We start from the raw sequence: 19,626 nt of genomic DNA, 5'->3' as shown, positions 1-19,626 counted from the left end.
CACACAACAAACTCGGGCTGATTTCGACATACTGAACAGATTTTCTTGGGCACATATTACATAACGACATCATTCACTTCCTCGGACGAGACGTAATTCTTATAAGTTACAGAAACTCACTATAGTGGTCAACTGACCTTGGCATTGGACCACTTGTCCAATCTGAGTCCCTGGACTGAAGTCAGACTTGCGACTAATCCCGACAAATCTCGACAAAACCTCTCCTGGAATGTGTGCTGAGAGGATGGAGGCAGAACAGAGTGATGCGGGGCATTTTTGAGATGGAAAAGCCTCTTTTGGGCATGATTAGAGAGCTAATCTAACGACGATGAGGAGCGGGGCCGAGGGGAGAGAGGGGAGCAGCGGAGAGAAGCGTCACCGCAGCTCCGTGTTTTTGGATTGTGGTCAGACGGAGGCTGAACTACCCATTCACGGGACTGCGACTGAAGAGCGCTCGAGATGATGAGCTCCCTTTGAGCCGCAATCAAAATGCTGCTCGGTTTTGTGGGCCGATGAGTGTGCGGCATCAAACACTCTCTCATTCTCTTCCCCTCATTCTTATCCCCTCTCTCTTTTCCCCCTCTCGTTCTTCATGCATTCAGTGGATGCCTAGCAGCTGCTGGTAATTAAAGGACTTTAGAGTCTCACACCACACTGAATCAGAGGAAGAAGAAAGAGAGAAGAAGACAGAGACGCCACTCCTGGCCAGCTCACCGACTCCTTCTCCTCATCATCGCAAACCAAGCTAATGTCCTCCTATGTTCCTAATTAGCCACCTTAGAAAGCCGCACTTCAATGAGCACACACACGCAAACATAAAGAAAAAGAGGAGGGGGAGCACTGTTTGGAGGAGAAGAAAAGAGGATGGATATTGTGGATGGCAGCTGTAGCAGGAGGGAGGGGGGCTGATCAAAGCGAGGGGTGTTTATGTGTGGCAAGCCAACCATCTCTGGAGTGTGGAGGAGCTTATTCCAGAGGGAAGAGTGTCTAAACGGGAGACAGCGCGGCAGTGAGGCGCGCCGAGCTGAGAGGGGATGAGTGGCGTAGCTTAGATGCTAGCTTTGCTGCGAGGGAGGTGCACGCAAACACGGGGAAAAGGGGGGAAGATAATTTTATAAAATCAACAATGGCTTAGTGATGGGTGATGGAGAAATGGGGGAGGAGAGGGGGCAGGAGTGATCGCAGCTGTGGATGGCACCACGGCTGGCAAGAAATGTAATTTTTGGGGGTGTGGGATGAGGGGAGCTCTTCACCAGAAGGGTGCAGCTGCTTTTCCACAGCAGAATCTGACAGATACTTCCTTCCTTCCAACGCAGTCTAACTAACGCTTCGGAGTCACAGGTTTTATCTGATTTTACTTTGTTAACTCATTAGTTGTGTTTCCATTACTGTGCAAATTTCTGAACTTGCGGGTGAATAATTGGCTCTTTCCATCAACTATCTTGTAAGCAGTTGAAGAGGACTTGACAGGATTACATAATTAATTGAGCACCTGCAACTCAGACGCATCAGCGCATTTCATTGCCGCTTCCCACATAAGTTGGCATGATGAGATTTTTTTTTGCAGTGAATGAAATCAGTCTTTTCTGATCTGAGATGTTTTCATCAGACATTGTTGTAAAGAAGGAGGTGAAATGCAACAAAGGCCACCATCTGGGTTTAAACCAAAGATGTTGCAACTAAGCACATCCCAGCTCTTTAAATGCTTTTTGTTTTTTAAAAATTTAATTTTTTGGTGGAGAGCCATGAAGCATCCAAAACCGACACAAGAGGGGAACCTTGAGCATCATATTTGGACATGTAGGCCACTGACGTTGGTATTTGACAAGTCTGTAGTGAGACTCAATACACTGCAATTTTATTCTCACAGAAACTTGTTGCCTTCGTTTTATGAAGAATTACACAAAAACAAACAAATCAATTTGCAATTTTCATTTGCTGCCACAATTTCATTGCAAAAGAAAAAAAAAAACACCTAAAAACATTGAAACACACATCGCAGTTTTTTAGAAAAACTGCCGTGAAATCTGGCATTTTAGGCTGCAAAAACTGCCAAAAAGCCTGAAATATTCTGGAGGGCCTGTCTACAGCAGAGGAAGTTCAATGTGGTACTGCAATGTCAAGGTACATTTAAAAAAACATGTTGTGGTTGATCGATACTGCATCTTTTCTTTTCGATGTGCCAACTTTCCACCTCTGCCAAGTGTTGAAATTTATTTTGCATTCATTATTTCTTTATTTTTTATCATTTATTTTTTGGCATTCCCTCTCAAAATTGAAAATGCACATTAATGTCCACAGGAGCAACAGCAAGAGCAGCCAAACTATTCTTCCTTTAACTTCTCCTCCCTGCGGTAACTCAGCCGGCGCTGACAGGGGTCCCGCCACGCTCATTGCAGGGTCAGGACAGAGAAAGGGGTATTAGGGCCAGAGACAGGTGGCACGAGGGTCCGCTGCGCTCAGAGAACAGATGGCTGATCTGACGTGAATCGGGGTGCTGACCTTTTCTCCCCACGGTACAGTACAGCGGTCCACACAAGTGTTTGTGCATGTACACAAAAATCGAACCCACGTGCACGCACACCCTCGGGCACACACAAACTCATGGAGGCATTTACACACCAAACAGCTGTTCTCTCCTCACAGCTGCTTTTACCAGAACAGCTTAAAAAACCAATCACCTTTAAGCATCAGCACGCCTTACACGCTGCAGATTCAAATTCCCACTAACCTGAATTATTCCATTCCCTACCACACCTACACAAAAGCATATGATTAACAGCCTAGCACGGAGGCTAATGTTGTGGTAAATGATCCCTGTGTGAAGGCACGCGGGCTGCAGAGAATACAGAGCTTTAGCCAGCCCCTCCCGCACCTCCACATGGCACATGCTGAATTACCTTGTCGCTAGGCAATTATTTGTCCTGTCCTAGCTTTGGAGTGATGTAAATTACTTTAAGTGCACTTTGCAGGGGCCGCCATCACGATAATGATGATTGCAGCGGGGCTCTGACACACACAAATATTCAGCTATACCTTTAGAGAGAGGGGCTGCATTTAGGAGGGGCTGTAAGTGGGGAATTCAAGACAGAGCTAAGAAGAAGAAGAAGCCCAGACTGATGAGAGTGTGTGTGTGTGTGTGTGTGTGCTTAAGAAACAAAGAGGGAGAGACGGAGACAGAGCAGAGTGTCTTTCAGCTTCTTTAGCAGTGAGCTGCATTCATCATGAGTCCCGAATATACCCTCTCCATCATTTCTTCTAACTACTGTCAGCTCTGTTTAAGGATGAACGTTGCAGTGAATGACTCATACCCAAAATACAATAAATATACATGTTTTTCAAGCTATTTTCTGTCTGTTTTTCCTTCCTTTCTGTGAGTTAGTTCTGTTGCAGTAATGTTTCAGCTCCAGCAGGTGTCACTCATGGCCTCTATGCTTGTTCCTCTGGCTGCTGTTGTTACAGTGGGAGGTAAAAAATCCACTAACTTGCATGGACAACAAATACAGTCACGCTTCACCAGATGTCCATTCAACAAGCAGAGGCATGGTAAATTGCACATATAATAACTCCATGTAGGAGAACTGGTCAAATAATGAGTCTCTTTGGTTTGTTTTTGTCTGTCTTCAAATTCCAGTATGTCATATGCTGACTGAACGGTGTCATTTCCTGTTAATATCAAGTCATGTCAGAACATGGCAGCAGTCAGTATGAGGCAAACAGCTCCAAACCAGCAGAGGAACAACTATCCAGACCGACAGACAGACAGTCGCCGATCCTGAAACTCTATTTGACAGGAGATAAATGGAAGGAAAAATGCCCTTGTGCATGAAACTGAGGGTCATTTTGGAAAATGTCCAACAAAAATTGTATGTAAAGTATCTGTAAGCAGACTGGATGATGATTGAGGGATACTCACATATTGTGCAGGACACACCAACCACAGTGAGGGTCCCCAGAGCTCAAACACTCTCCGCAGGTCCCGTACTGCTCACATGACTCGATAGGGACTTGGGTAACCTGAAAGAACATGAAAGGGTCAAGGTCAGAGTGCAGCAAAAAAAAAAATCAGGACTTCTGTTGTGCTGTTAAAGTGTACAGGGTAGTTGAAAACTGTGTCAATATGAGAGTTAGGAAAATATTTCTCATTTTTACAGTTAATGCAACTAATAATCAGATGTGCATGGGTTAATACTAGTAACATTTAGAGTTGCAGTCCTATTTTAACGTGTCGTGGGGCTGTGAATACATGTGTTAGGTGATTCATTATTCCTCAAATATGCTGGTTTTCCTAAAGGCAAATATATAGTTTTAATTTGAAGGAGTACATTGTCTGTAAGAAACAAAACATTTACTGGAAATAGGCCCTCACGCGTTTAAAAACACCACACAAAATATCCATTTACAAACTCTCACACAGCTCGTGCAGCATAATGCAAGCGTCATTTATCAAGTTGTATTTTCAGTACCTCCTAAACACATACGATTTTGCTTAAATCTTGCAATTTATCATTTTCAGTCAATCAATTTATCAGTTTTATTATTCATTAAATCAATGTATTCGCTGTTTCCCCTGAAGACAAACAAGAAAGACAAAGTTTTCTTCAAAAATTCAAGAAGGCATGACTTACTGGTTTACAAAAGGCAAATTTGTATTCCTAAAGTAATCCTTTAAGTTAGCTAGCATGCTAGTTACTTCTAGTTTCTGTTAGTTACACAATGTAATCAGAAAGCGTGCCCACACTGATGAGGTGACAAGGGAGTCGTGATTAGACAACAAAAAGGTGATGCAAATTCAATTAGCACCGTTTCATTCTGGCAACTTTTAGCCCCACATTTAATCAATTTTCAGGGGATAAGCCTGTAAACACGAGGCTAACCCTCCTCCAGAGCAGGGGCAGCGAGCCCCGGGCTAAAATCTGAGTTAGCCCACAACGTGTCAGTGTGAGAGCTTTCTTAGCCCGAGGCTAACTGCTCACTTAGCCCCAGGCTAACAGCTAACTTAGCCTGGGGCTAAGTGCAGAGTAAAAATAGAGGCCTCCAATTATTAATTATTTTTGTGCAGAGGCGCCAGCGATTATATCATGGTGGCCGTGGCCCCCTCTGGCCACCCCTAGAGGTGGCTGTGTGGGAAGGTATGCTTTTGCCAGAGGGGAAAGCAGAGAGGGCGAGTTTGAAGAACTAAGTTGGCCATTTCCCACTCGTAGGTGATAATTTGGGCTCTCTCTTTGGCTCATGTACTCGTTTGGGCGAGCAGGGTTGCAAATGTGCTTGTGGTTTGGCTTTGTAGTCGTCCTTAAGGAGTCACGTGCGTAGGCGGGGCTGACCGGAGCTCCTCACCATGAAGCCGGCTAACATGCTGCATCATGCTAATTGTACTTTTTGCGTAGTTCAACACCCTCTTGCAATGTTTTTGCAGACTGTTTTTGTCTTTTCTGTTATCTTCTCGCCTTTATTACTTTCTGACTACAGGAAGGTCAAATGCCGCCACACTTCCTATTTGAAACTGAAGGGTGCATCTTCTTTTTCAATATGGCATGTCGCAGAGCCTTTGCTTTATCTTATTTACGTTGGCGAGCTGTCACTAGTCGCAGACATGAGGTGGGACGTTGAACACAGAGTGGGATGGCGAGCAAGCAAAGTCAAAGTAGATTAAGCCCTCCTCTGATCAAGAAGAGCATCATGGTTCATTTTTTATCTCACTGATTTGAATCGCACATATTTTTTGTATTGATCTTGACTATTAACCATTTGAAACCCTGAACTATCAGTTTTCTTGTGCTGCGTTCAAACACTTTTCACATGCATTCAAACCTCTGAAACCTGATCAAACTGTTTTGAGGAACCAATGAGCAACTTGGCAAGAGATGTCCCACAAATTGCAAGAAATTAGGAAAAGGTGACAAGGAAATGACCCGAAAATTAGTTTTTAAAAAGAGAGAGAAAAAAAAAAAAAGAAGAATTAATCACAATAAAAATGGGGAAAATGTCGACCAAACTAGTTTTAAAAATATATTCAAAATTATTATTATCATTAACTATTTTATGTATATTTATTTATTAACCATTTTCATTTTTCTACATTTCAAGGAATTTCCTTGTCACTTCTTTTCATGTTTTTGAAAGAAATCAAGCCAATTTGCTTGAGTTTTAAAGAGCTAAAAAAAAATTTAAAAAGTGAACCTAATCATTAAAATGCAGCATTTAAACACAATAATGCTGTTACTATATATCATGTACATGATTCCTCCCCCTGCAGCATTACAACAATGTTAATGTTTAATGTGGACCCGATGTCTGGGATCATGTGCCTTAACTGTCTGAGTGCACTTGTGCCCCTGTATGTCAACATGCGAGATGTCAACTGCCCAGGCAACTGTTGCCTTTATCGTAAGCCAGAGACACAGCAGAGAGCAGGTGGGATCAGTTGGCCAGAGAAAGCTGTTTCTCTGCCATCAATGGACTCTTGTCCACAGCAGGACATCTGTCCACCTGGGTAGAGCCTGAACAAACACACCTACACATGGAGCAGCAGTGACAGACGCTTTTCTCAGGTCCATTACAAAAATGCAGAATGAAACATTATTAAGAATGACGGGCCAATTTTTCAGCGCCTAGTGTCAGTTTCAACTTTATTAGAAAAGTATAACTGCAGCAGAACTTAATAAAAAAGCACACTGGGGGTAACTTTTCCCCAAAGCTTGTTTAAGATAAAGTTTATTAAACAAATAAGATGACTGCAGCATAACTGCAAAACTGAAAAGTAATTATTAATGCTGTCCTCTAAGTTGTTTTTTTTTAATGTATGAATGAATGGAGTAGAAAATTGGTATTTCAAAGCTAAACATGTTGAAAGTGTCAACAGCAAAGAATTTGAATAAGCACTTTCAGCGCAAAGCAAACACACTCCACACCCACGAATCCACGCTAATCCACACAGGGTCGTTGGACTACAATCATTTGAATAAACATCCTTGTGCCTACGTGCTCATGTGATTGACATTAAACTTACACAAATGCAAAGGCTGAAAATGTACATATGTGAGCGCAGCACAGTGGAGAAGCACTAAGAATCAAATCACACATCTCCTCAGCGAGCCAGCTACTGAGTGTGTGTCAGCTGAGTTGTGCTGTGATCCGCAGACTGGGACTGTTTTCAGCTGCGACGTAACATGCACTCATCCGTCTGTCAGTTATATATAAGTGTGTGTGTGTTTGTCTGCCAGACAAAGTTCTGCTCAGCCACATGGCCTTCAGTCTGTTTGTGCAGAGCAGAGGTCTGCGTGATCTGGAGGTCAGTGCATGTGTCCTTAAAGGGATAGTTCACTTTTTTGGAAGTGGGGTTGTTTGTGGTACTTATGGGTAAACAGTGAATTACAAACAGTAGATGTCACTTGGCAGGCCCCCAGTTTGGAGAAGCAGGCAAAAGTCTGACACAGAAGCTAAGCAATGTACTGTTGTGGAGGGGTCAGCAACAAAATGCATTTTAGCCACCTAAAAAAATATTCAACCTTTAAAAGAAAACAGTATCAGTTTAGTTTTATGTTCCATTTAGAGTATTTTTTCTGCTTTACTTTAAAGCAGTGACCTTAACTTGGGGCCTGCAGCTCCAAATCTGGCCCCCGACAAGGTACACATGAGGTGCCAGAGTGCATTTAACAACATCAAATAGAGACTTGTTTCTAAAAAAAAAAAGACCGTGATAGAGGTCCTAGCTAAGCTTCAAATGTCCTAAAATCCTAAAAAAAAAAACCCTAAAATCCTAGACATTTTCTTAAATCCCAGAAACATCTTAAAATCCAAGAAATGTCCCAAAATCCTACAAATGTCCTGAAATCCAAGAAATATCCTAAAATCCGAATTGAAGCACATACTACTTTGTTAAAATAAAAAATAAATCATCAATTTTTGGTCTTTTATGAATTTATTATGGATCTTGTGGAAATATGCCCAAATCTGCCAGGTCAAAAATATACATACAGCAAACCAAATGATCAACTATCCCTGTAGGTGTCCCGAGGTGATGCCCCACGGTCACACCAGCATTTCAGCGTCAACAAAAGTACACGTAGACACATACTGCAACTCTGCGCAGCATAATTAACAGAGGCACAAAAAGTCTGAAATCCAGAGTCTGATACAGATTAATTTTCACTCCTGTCCGTCTTTCAATTTCCTGGCAATCGCCTTGTTGGATAATGACAGCACACTCTGACAGCGTGTGCCCTGTTCAGCTCCAAACCTCAGGCTCAGATCAATGCCTAATAAGTGGCTCGTCTGCAAAATGTGTGGGAGTGAATGAAGGGTGCAAATAACACCTTTTTAAGTGTTTCTCGAACCCTGTGCAAATCGCCCACAACTGGGTGATATTAATTGCCGTTAGCACCACGGGGCTGGAATTAACTGTCAGCGAGGAGGAGATAACAGCTGGCTGTCCATCAAAAGCTTTTCTTTATTACAATGTATCAAATTAAAAAAAGCAGCTGACAGCAAAATTTGTAGCATGTGCCCGCAATTGCACAGCCCATGAAAAGCTGCAGTCTGCAGAACTGTCACTGTGAAAACTCGGAGCTATACACTCCAGCCTGTATTTTCTTTCTTTGTTTTGTCTCTGCTCCTCAAAAGCTCAATAACCGTCCACCTGTCTGCCTGGTCCCAAACCCTGCGGCAACAGAAAGACGGGGCCCACATGGGACAAAGAAAGCCATTGACACGGTGGGACGTTGATAGTCCCTGCACTGTGTGGCAGCGCCGCCATGGACACTCCTGTTAGATTAACCCCCTGTCACCTCAACAAACTCTATTTGTGTGTGCGTGTACTCGCCTAGCTTCGGGACAAACAGGTGGCATGCTGTAATGAGCTGCAGACGGGGTCACATCAGCAGCAGAAGCTGCGACTGATGACAAACAAGCCCACCAGGAACGAGACTTGGCTGGTGGAAACAGTCAACTCTGTCTCTGTGTGTATCTCAAAGTCTCTGAATCCCTCTTAACCCAAAAAAAGCCTTCAGATCCTTCACGAAACATGTGCGAGGCTGGTGAAACTTTATAGTGTAACTTTCACAGAGGCCCGGCTCCATGAAAGGGTTACAGTGTGGAGACAGCTGTCAGCGGGGGAAAGTCAGGGAGTAGTGGTGGAGGGGTGGGGGTGTCCCTTATGGAGCGGTGTCTAAAGACAGACAGACAGACAGATACAGCCCTGCTGTCAGCCGACACACACTGACACACACTGAAACACACAAAAAGGTAGGAGGGTAAAATGGAAGAAGGGGAGCGAGGTAAACAGGAAAACAAACACCTGAGGGCTCAAAAAGCGCAGAATAAGATATAAAGTGTGTATTATTGTGCTGTATATACTGTGTGTGTGTGTGTGTGTGTGTGCATTGATGTTTAGACCAGCATGGGCCACTGGAAGTGAGGGGGGACGGGGTGAGGGGGGGATCACAGCAGCTGTTGCCCAGCACACGCTACAGTCACTCAACACAGCAGGGCTGCACAATGAAGCCCCTTCTCCCACTGTGTGTGTGTGTGTGTGTGTGTGTGTGTGTGTGTGTGTGTGTTTGTAGGCACACATGCACAGCGCCATAACGGATGTGCAGATTGTTGCTCTTGCGTTTTCAAAGCAGACAAAGAAGCGCACAATCTGATATTGCCTCTCTCTCGCCTGTCTCTGTCTGTTCCTCAACACTCTTATGAATAAAGGTGTTAACTAGAACCATTTAGGGTTCTGCTGCTTGTTACTGTGGGAGAACTCGTTTTGTTTCCTTCTAGAAACTTTTATTACAGTTTCAATTGGAACCCTTTTAAACGGATCTACCAGGAAACCAACATAAAGAGGAATACCTAAAACCACCTATTAAAGGTTCCACCCTCAACCCCCTATGAGAGGTTCTACAGAAAACAATTATATGGTATAATAGAACCCTCTCTGGGCGTTCAATTCAGAACCTTACCGTCTTCTAAGGGTTTTACAAGAACCCATCCAGGAGGTTCTGCCAAGAACTTTTTATATTCCAAAGGTTTCACCCAGAGGCCATCTAGGCTGTGCTCTATCAAAAACCTGTACATACTGAAGGGTTCATGCTAGAACCCAGCAAGGAGGATCTACTGAGAACCTATTCATATTCCAAAGGTTTCCTATTAAACTCACCTAGGGGGTTATAACAAGATCCATTTCATATTCAAAGGAGGCCTCTAAAATTAGTAGTTGACTACATTACCCATAACTCTCTCTCCCACTAATGATGGTTTTAGTGCTTAAAAGAACTAGTCCTACAAAGAATCCTTGAAAAACCCTTTATTCAAAAAAGGGTTATTTGGAAGCAAGTTCTGGGTAGAACATCAGCACTTCAGGGTGAACCCTTTTGGAACCGTTATTTCTAAGAGTGGAGAACACATCCACAGCTGACCTGAGGTAGACGAAGTGTTGTCGGTGAGAGGTACCGCGCTCTGGTAAATGAATGCTAATAAAATTCCTGCTTAAGATGACCTTAGCGGGGGGTTATTCAACCAGAGAGGCTACAGTGGAGTCGCATACTGGAGCAGCCCGGGTGACTGACTGACAGCCGCGGGTTAAAACAACAGCTTCCTCTCTTTCAAAGGCTCAAGCTGAAAAGGCTTCAGCCTCCATTATCATTGCAGAGCCTTCACTAATGCAAGGGTGTCTTCTCTGTCACTGAAACCTATAGCAGGGGATTTGGACATTACAGTAGAATTTAAGACCAGCCTTAAAGGGATACTTTGCCGATATCCAACCAGCTTTGTATTATAACAATGTGGGTAGTATGTGTAAATGAATTGTGGCAAACCTTCCTTCATCTTGCCAGCACCCAGATCTTCCTGCTCATTTACAATAAGAAAATTGCCAAATGATACATCTTTGTGCCACAAAGAGATGCTTTCTTCTCTCTCACTCTCAAATTCAGACCAAACTGTAAAACTAGACAGTGCTGATCAAATATAAACCAAAATTCTGGTACTGCGTTGCGTTTTCCTCGACAAAATGTTTTCTTAAACATATTTAAGTGCACTGTCTAGGTGTAAAATGAGAGTTTGAAAATTGCTGTATTGTGAAATTGGTGGCTGAAATACCTCAGATCAAACGGTAAAATTAGATAGTTCTGATACTATAAATCAATATTCAGTTAATGTGTTGACTATTTCCTGCCTAAAATGTTTTTATAAAGATACTTTAGTGTACTGTTTAGGTGTAATACAAGAGTTTTGGAACAGGAGGTGTCATACACTTTCCTGTCCTGTGAAAAATGGAGGCTGATAATAGTGAGATCACACTGTAAAGTTAAAGCAGTGCTGATTATATACAAACAAAGATTCTGTTACTGCGTTGCCTCTTTCTTGCCTAATATGTTTTAAGAAGCATTTTAGTGTACTGTTTAGCTGTAATTCAAGATTGTTTGTTACCAGCTGGCCACTGTACTGTTTTCTGTGTCAAAATTGAAAAGCTTACATAACGTCACACCAGTGATAGCTTTTATAGCAGTGCATTATGGTAGTGTTAGTTGTTTTTTGTTTTTTTTAAATCTTGAGTAAAAGCAAATGCCACAGTCTGTTTTTCTGTTTTCTCTGTGGTCATTAAGAACCAATTTAAAAAGTATTTGTGTCTTTGTAATGCAAAGAAAGCCCAGTTTTATGAATCCTTCCAGCTGTGGAAAACTTCTCAATGCATATATAGGCAAGATTTTAATACAAAAATTCAAATTTCTTGTCACCCTTTATTACAATATTAAAGAAAAACAGTGATCTGGAAAAAACATCCTTTTTTAATATAACCCAACATGATTTTTGTGCAATGAAGTTGTCTAAATTCAACCTGGCACCTCTTGCTGCCGTTTGGCGCCACCAACATGACAACCTCCATTGTGTAACTTTCATAAATAATGGATGTAGCTTGTTTTTGTGGCAGTTGTGTCTCCAGAACAACAATTTTGACAACAACAAAAATCAGGGAGGTGATAGTATTGTCACAGAGAGCTAGAGGTGTGAGCATTGCATAATGAACGCGTTACTGACTTCCTCGAATTTACAGAAAAAAAGGCTAGAGGATAAATCTCTAACTGTGCATATTTTCCAGTGTTATTTCTGGCCACCTGTGAATAGTGGCTCCATTTCAGCTCCTCTGCCCTTCTGCCCTGAGACCGAGCCATGCTCACTGCACCTCTGTGATGGATGAGGGCACCGGAGCAGCAGAGTAACAGAGGACCCCCCCCAAAAAAAGCAAGGCTGAAAAAAAAAAAAAGAATAAAAGGAGGACGGAGTGGAAACGACCCATTTCTTTGTGTTTTGATGAGACCTCGTCTCTGCGGTGCCAGATGTGCCTCGCCATGCTGAGCGAGAGAGAGAGAGCGGCAGAAAGAAAAATCCCACCGTCACCAGTAATTCAGAGGAAGCTATTTTGCAAGCTGTTACCAAGGCAACAGGCCTGGCTCTGACCTCAGGAACACCCCCACATCCACCACCACTCCCTCCAAACCTTCAGCAGTACACGGTAAACAGCTGGCACCTCTGGGACTTCCTGCCACCTACACCTCCTCTTAAACATGCACAGACACACACACACACACACACACACTGGCGGTTCCCCTACACCCTATCCATTTTTAATGAGAGTTAGCCAGGCTACCACGTCACTGGAATGAGGCACATCGATCATGAACACAATACCCATTCCAGCAGAGACAGAGAGGAAAAGCATAGGAGGTGTGTATGTGTGTGTGTGTGTGTGTTTGAGGCGGCTTAATGACAAAGGCACAAAAGCAGAGCAAATACTTGCTGCTGAATGAATGAAAACCAATGAAATCTACATGCCCCTGAGTCTCTCAGTCCCACAGTGACCCGGCAGCCAGTGTTTCCTGCGTCCAGGCTAACTACACAAGGACGCCTGAGCCGTTTCCCCGACCGTCCGCTCTTTAATCTGCTCCAGTAATCCCACTGAGGCTCTGCCTGAGGACGGCAGCCACATCTCTCCTCCTCTCACTGGTCCTCTTTTTTTCCTCAACTCACAAAATCCTCCCACTGTACTTTCTAAGACCCAAACAAATCCGCTGTGTAGTGCTGCGGCAGAGCCATCTCATCCAGCTTGTTGACATCCACCCACAAGGAAAAGCATTCTCTCACAGTAACAAAAACTCAACTCTGTGCGGAAAGTAAAGGCCATCTTACCCCTCTGGCTTTGTTTTAGGGCTGAACGATATCACTAAACACTGACATTGTGATTTTTTTTTCTTCTGGGATATAAATTGCAATATGAAAATACAGGAATTTTCACAAGATGTGTTGAATAACTTTTGGAAGTAAATTATTAATTCTAGAATTGTTGTGATTTTGAAGGTTACTGCATCCGTTAATATTAATTAAAAGCTGAAAAGTAATTGTAACTTTGATTTTGGGGGGTGGAGATAAGGTAGTTTAATACACCGGTTGACTCATCATGACATCATTGTATTAATTTAATACTCTGTTATCAATCCAATGTTCTAACACGTCATATTAATAATGCATGTTGCTCATCCTAAAATGAGCAACGTTGCCCCCCTCCTGTTCCTCACTCATTTTCAGGTTGTGGTCGACAACTGCATGCTTCGTTTGATAATAAGACAGACTTCTCTTGTATATTAACATCATATAAATATTCAACGATTCATTTTTTCCCATAAAAGGGTTTGAACAGGGTTCGGCAGGTCGTTCAGTGTGACAGCAACATTCACGTAATCTGTATTATTTGATTTATTTTACAATTTATTCATCTTCTCTTACGCTGGTAAGCAGCCTGTTTTATGTACATTGCTGCTACCTGAACATAGATGATATACACCTCTGGGGTGATCATACTTCTTCACTCGCTCCCTCAGATCTGCGAGGGTTGATCTCACTAAGTTCACTTCAGGTTTTTTTTTTTTTACACAAATGGAACAACACTTATGACGGCAACGGGGATTCCCCGCGGGCCTTTGTCGAGGAGAAGTCAGCAAGGGCGTGTTGAATGACTCATGAAATGCAGCCTTAAGCATGGCAGAGGAGAACTGTGCGAGTTTTCATTTTGTTTCAAACAAGGAAATACAGTAGCTGTAACATGTTTGGGTTAACCTGCCATATTTGACATAGCAGGTCCTGTGATTTGATGTGCAAAAGTCCAGCTATGTGACTTATTGCATATGTGCATATTGCAATGCTGAAATGTTATATCGTGCAGCTCTACTTTGTTCTTTGTTCTTCAGGGAAATTAGATTGAAAAGGAGAGTAAACTACTTTCCTCTGTATTTTTTTTTTTTGCAGCCGGAGGTTAGCCGGTGATTCGACCCAATCATCAATATCCACCCAAAGCTTGGCTGGCCCTGAGCAGAGAGGTGAGGGGTTCTGTTGAAGTGTTGTGGCTGGTCCGAGGATAATCAGGCCTCGAGACTCACACCAATTACACCCGGCTTGATTAACAACAGAGTGGGGGCGTGAGCGCGCTTGTCTGGGGTTCCCAGGCGCTGATCCCTCAGAGGCCTTGAGCTGACCGTGCAAAGACACCACAACAGCTGGCAGCTTTGATGACGGCTTAAAACCCACATTCCAAGAGCGAACGTGTAAAAGTAATTAATTATAACCACATGTGCACATAACAACGGCTGCACATAAACCCGCCCTCGTCATGCGCGTAGAAAAACTGCCCTGAAGATGTTGCTATCTCCCGCTCTGCTCTGCGCTTGAAGGCATTGCTTTGAGAAAACTTGTTTTTGTTGTTCTTCTTGTTAGAGATGTCAGAGGGCTCCCTGACAAGTCGTTTGAGAGAAACGAGTTTTGTGTAGAAATACACAATATTGATTTTTTTTCTTACTGTATAACATTTATTAAAGTCTACAGCACTAATGCAGGATGGGCTCTGGATAAATGGGAGTTGGGAGAATTCAATGGGAGATACGCTACCATTGTGCGTTAGCACGTTTTTCCGAAGGTCAGATCCTTTTATACTGGGTGGTTTTCAGAATAACTGATTTTAAAGTACAGCGGATAGCATTCAGGGTAGATATTATTCATTGATTTTAAGAGGCTCAATCTGGGAGGGAGAAAAAGCTGCGGCGAAATGAAATGATACAGCGTGCCTCATCTACAAACAGCCATCTCGCATACTCCAAAAATGATTTTGTGTGAAAATGGGAGCTTTTAACCTTTATCGTCTCATCCTTATTTCTTTCTGTCTGTTCACCCGCACAAAGGGAAAACACACAAAGAGACGCACACATTCATTCTGTTTATTGGATTTGGCCTGAGCTCCTAGATTTGGGTCAATTGAAAACATCAAGACACAGCAACACCGCACAGGCTGGGTTTAAAGGCAGAATGAAACGGGGGTGGGGGTGGAGCGGCTGCTACACTTACTCCCTGAATTGATACTATAGTGGATATCTAGCTATCACTGTTTGATCAAGCAGAACTGCTGCTTCCAAATCCCAATGCCAAAGAGCATCTGTAGCACAACAACACCACATATTCAGGCTTTAACCCCCCCGTACCCCCTCCGTCCTGGGCAGGCCTGCTCCCTGGCAGCTCATCAGAAGTAACAGACTGGTAGGAGACAAACTGCCAAGCAGGAAAAGAAGGCGAGGAGCAGGTCAGGCGTGCGGCTCCTGACCGCAGTTTGAACCCGGGAGCTGAGTGGCCATTATGTGTCAACGCTGACCCGGGAACGATAACTGCATAACTAAAGCGGTAATAATACAGTTCAATGTTTTCTTCATGATGTTTCTTGTGATGAACGGTGATTGTTGTGGTGTCTGTGGTGGAATTCATGTGGCCTGGTGTCTTGTTCTAAGGGTTTGCTGTGGATGTCAGTTTCTGTAGGTGGCGCTCATGAGTTTCTCCTGGTGGTTTAACCTTTTAACACCCGGCTTGACATCAGTTTTCTTGTGCTGCGTTCAGATGCCTTTCAAAAGCAGTTAAGCCTCTGAAACCTGAGAAAATTGGTTTAATTTGGTTGGATTTCGTTCAAAAACACCAAAAGAGCGCATGGGATAAAATACATCTGCTGCTGGACTTTTCCTAAAATTCCATCTGAATTACTACAGTGAAAGAGCAGCAATATTGAACGCATATAAAATGGGATGGGGATGCTTATGTTGCCCTGTGCTTCCATTATCCAATCCATCTCAAACATCTGTCCATAAAAGCTCAAAAAGTCATGCTTTTACACATTAATCATTAATCAGCTAAAGGATATATCACAAAATGATACCTTTTGCACTAGGGGTGACCCCACAGGGGGGCTGTTTGTGGCTTTGGCACACTGAGTCAGTTTTGTTATGTATGCATTCAAAGGCTTTTGATGGATGTGAAAAAACGCAGAACATCAAACCTGTTCTGGAAATTGTAATGATGTTTGAAAGTTTCGAAGCCATTGTGCTAACTTGCAACAGATTCTGATGAAAAGTCTGAAAGCTCTATTCACAACCACAAAAAGCTCACAGACTAAGAAATCGAACTATACGACATGAACTATCCACGTGTCTTTCTGTCACTGCTCCATTTCGTTCACACACATTCATTCACAGTCTGTGCTGGATGGAACAGTTGTTATGAAATAAAATTATTATTCCACGTCAAACTGTAATCAGCTCTTTTGTGTGGTGTGGGAAAAAAGGAAGCCAACGTCACACGACATATGGATCGATGAGAAAAAAAACAGTGATTTGACATGAAATCGACAATAGCCAAGACTTGACCAATCAGGTTCCACCATGGAAATTCGAAAGCCTCCTGCAGACTATGAGATTTTAGAAATCTTATGAGTTTGGTGCAAGCTGCACTGTACAACATGGAGTGAAACATCAAGTTTGCTGTATGCAGACTGGACGATGACGGCGCCTATTGAATCGCAGGCTACGACATACGTCCATTGACATCAATACGCACACACAAAACACTGTCCGCGTGCATCATCCATGTACGCTACTGTAGCAGTAGAGAAAAATGTAAACAAACATGAATCGAGCCCTCGCGTTAGTAGCATTTATGCGTGTTGAAAAAAGGATGAAGAAGAGATGGAGGAGGAGAATGTGGACATCATGGCGTGCCAAATTTTGGACAGGAGCTTAAAGTTAGTAGATGTAGGTCGTAACAGCAGAATTTTATCTCAGGCTGTATTTGATCACGAGACCTTGAACCTTTCTCACTGTGCGACGTAGGATCACAACCCAAAAATGCACAGCGTATACCGGGCTTCAGTCAGGGACATCCCTGTTTAGCACACAATTACACAGGTGGACACTCGAGATCCCCTTTTTAACGCATCTCAAAGAGCACAGCAGATCGTTCATAAAAATAAAAAAAAGTAGTACTTGTTTTGAAATTTTTTGAATGTGCATTTTACATAAACATTTTAAGCAATTTATTAGTGTGCTCTCAGCTGTGGGTGTTAAGTATCCCCCACCCCCACCTCATAAAGAGCCCCTGTGCAAAAACGGATAAAAGTCCCCCCTTTCATGGACATGCATGTGGACACACACCAGCCGTACTCGCACCAACACAGCATTGAATTTCAGCATGTGTCCTCTAGACTGATGGCCAACTGTATGGATTAAAGACAAAGTGGCGCACTGGGTAACAGGGGAGGTGGAGGAGGGAGATGAGGCTGTCTCCTAATCTCGGTTTAGGTGTGTTTGTGTGTGTGTTTAGGTTTCAGAGACCAGAGGGAGGAGTCACATGGGGATGTGAGGCAGTGGAGGGAGAGCGAGCGAAGAAATAATGGAGTGAGGGAATCGACCAGTGAGGAGGATGAAAAATCCAACCAGTCGATACAGCGAGGAGTGTATCAATTATGTATAGCTTCAATCCTCTTTTTTTAGGCAAGGAGAGGAGGGGAATAGGTTAGACCAAAAAGTGTGTGTGTGTGTTGCTGTGTATATTGCAGACCACTAACATGCTCACTGCCAACAGCTTTAAAATGCTCCCAACACTGTTTAATAACTTACATCAAAAACGTTGTTCATAAAATAACAAACGCATGGCGAGACATCTGAATTTTAGCTATTTACCGTCTTACTCCTTGTTAGTGCATGGCTGCATTTTTTTAATTCCTAATAACCAACTTTAAAGGAACGCTGTGCAGACTATTAACCCTTTAGAACCCGGATCAACGTCAGTTTTGTTGTGCTACTTCAACGCCTTTCTCAAACATTTAAACCTCCGGAAACCTGAAAAATTTGATGGCAAAAAAGCAATGAGTAACTTGGCGAGAAATGTCCACAAAGTGGCAAATAAAAAATAAATAAATAAATTAGTAAGAGGTGACAAGAAAATGATTGGAAAATTAGGTGTTGGGAGAGTAATGGAGATTAACAAAAAAAAGGGGATAAGAATTTTACAAATTAAAAATTGTTGAAATATATATATATTAGAAATATATATATATATACATACCCCCCCCCCCACATTTTTTATTTATTTATTTTTTTTAAATTTATTTTTATTTTACTTTTTTTTTTTTTTTTAACATTTTACTAATTTCTTGTTATTTTTTGGGCCATTACTCGCCTACTTCATGTGTTTTGAGAAGAAATCAAGCCAATTTAGTCAGGTTTCAAAGGGGTTACCTTACTGTAGGAAAACACTTGCACAGAAAAAGCACATTGATTTACTTATGCATGATTTAACACTTTCATGTAATAACACAATGTCAAGCACAGTTAATAATACCTTCAGAGCCTTTTCTCCTTTCCAGATCTCATGTATACCCTCTTATGCTAGGTAAAGATGTTAAGATTGATACTGGTGATACGATCTGAAGGTCCATGGCTCCTTCCCTGGCCCTTTCTCTCCTCTCTTTACCACTTATCTGCACCATCTCTCTCCCTCCTCTCTTCCCCCCCTCCTGAAACCAGTCTTCTGCTCTCCCTGTTCGCTCTCCTTCACGGCTCCCAGTCGAGGTGGCCTCTTTGCTCAGTAATTCAGTCAGGGGGCTAAAAGGAGGAAATTACATCCATGCTGCCTGACCACTTTGAACTCATAGCCTCCCCCCTCTACCCCGCTCGCTCTCTGGCAACTGGTTTAAAGGCCCGCACTGACATTTAAGAGATGGAAACAGGGAGCTGTGAAAGCGTCTCAGAGTGTTTGTAAATGTGTATGTGCAAGTGTGTGCACTCATGTGCAAAGACGGCCATAAAAAGTGACACACTGACACAGCCTGATGACACATTCTGGTTTGGTATGCTTAAATTAGATTTAACCTTATTTTAGGGTCTCAACAGTGGAAATGCTCTTTTTTGGTACTTTAATGCAGATTAAAATCAAGCGGCAACCTCTAGGGCTGCAAAAATGACGCTAACGCAGGAAGTGCCAAAAACTGCAGTTCCTCTAATGGCAACTTGAGGATGACTCTAAGAGTGGGACAATCCTCAGAAACCCCAAATTTAGAGCAGAATTTCCTCGTTCATCGCAAAGATAGGGTAAGCTTCACCTTCTCAAAGGCAAACAAATATGGTAACTTTTGTGTTTTCAGTTCATGGTGAACTGCAGCCTTAACATTATGGTCATCTAAAAAAAGTCCTGTTAGCATTTGGTTGTACCAAAAGACCCTCTAAGGAGTCAGATGTTCAGTTCTTCAGTATGTTGTGTTTTATTGGTTTTAAGCCT

General features: G+C 42.7%; 1 protein-coding gene across 1 annotated transcript in view; it reads right to left on the bottom strand.

The window, feature by feature from the left end:
* plxna2 (plexin A2) overlaps window positions 1-19,626 on the bottom strand; it is a 266,646-nt gene that overhangs the window by 126,207 nt on the left and 120,813 nt on the right. Inside the window, exon 5 of the mRNA XM_042491079.1 lies at window positions 3,917-4,017. Within this exon, the coding sequence (XP_042347013.1) occupies window positions 3,917-4,017 (101 nt within the window). The remainder of the gene's footprint in view (window positions 1-3,916; window positions 4,018-19,626) is intronic.

The sequence above is a fragment of the Plectropomus leopardus genome, chromosome 8 (assembly GCF_008729295.1).
Source record: "Plectropomus leopardus isolate mb chromosome 8, YSFRI_Pleo_2.0, whole genome shotgun sequence".
Taxonomy (NCBI): Eukaryota; Metazoa; Chordata; class Actinopteri; order Perciformes; family Serranidae; genus Plectropomus; species Plectropomus leopardus.
This window is presented reverse-complemented; position numbering and strand designations above follow the sequence as displayed.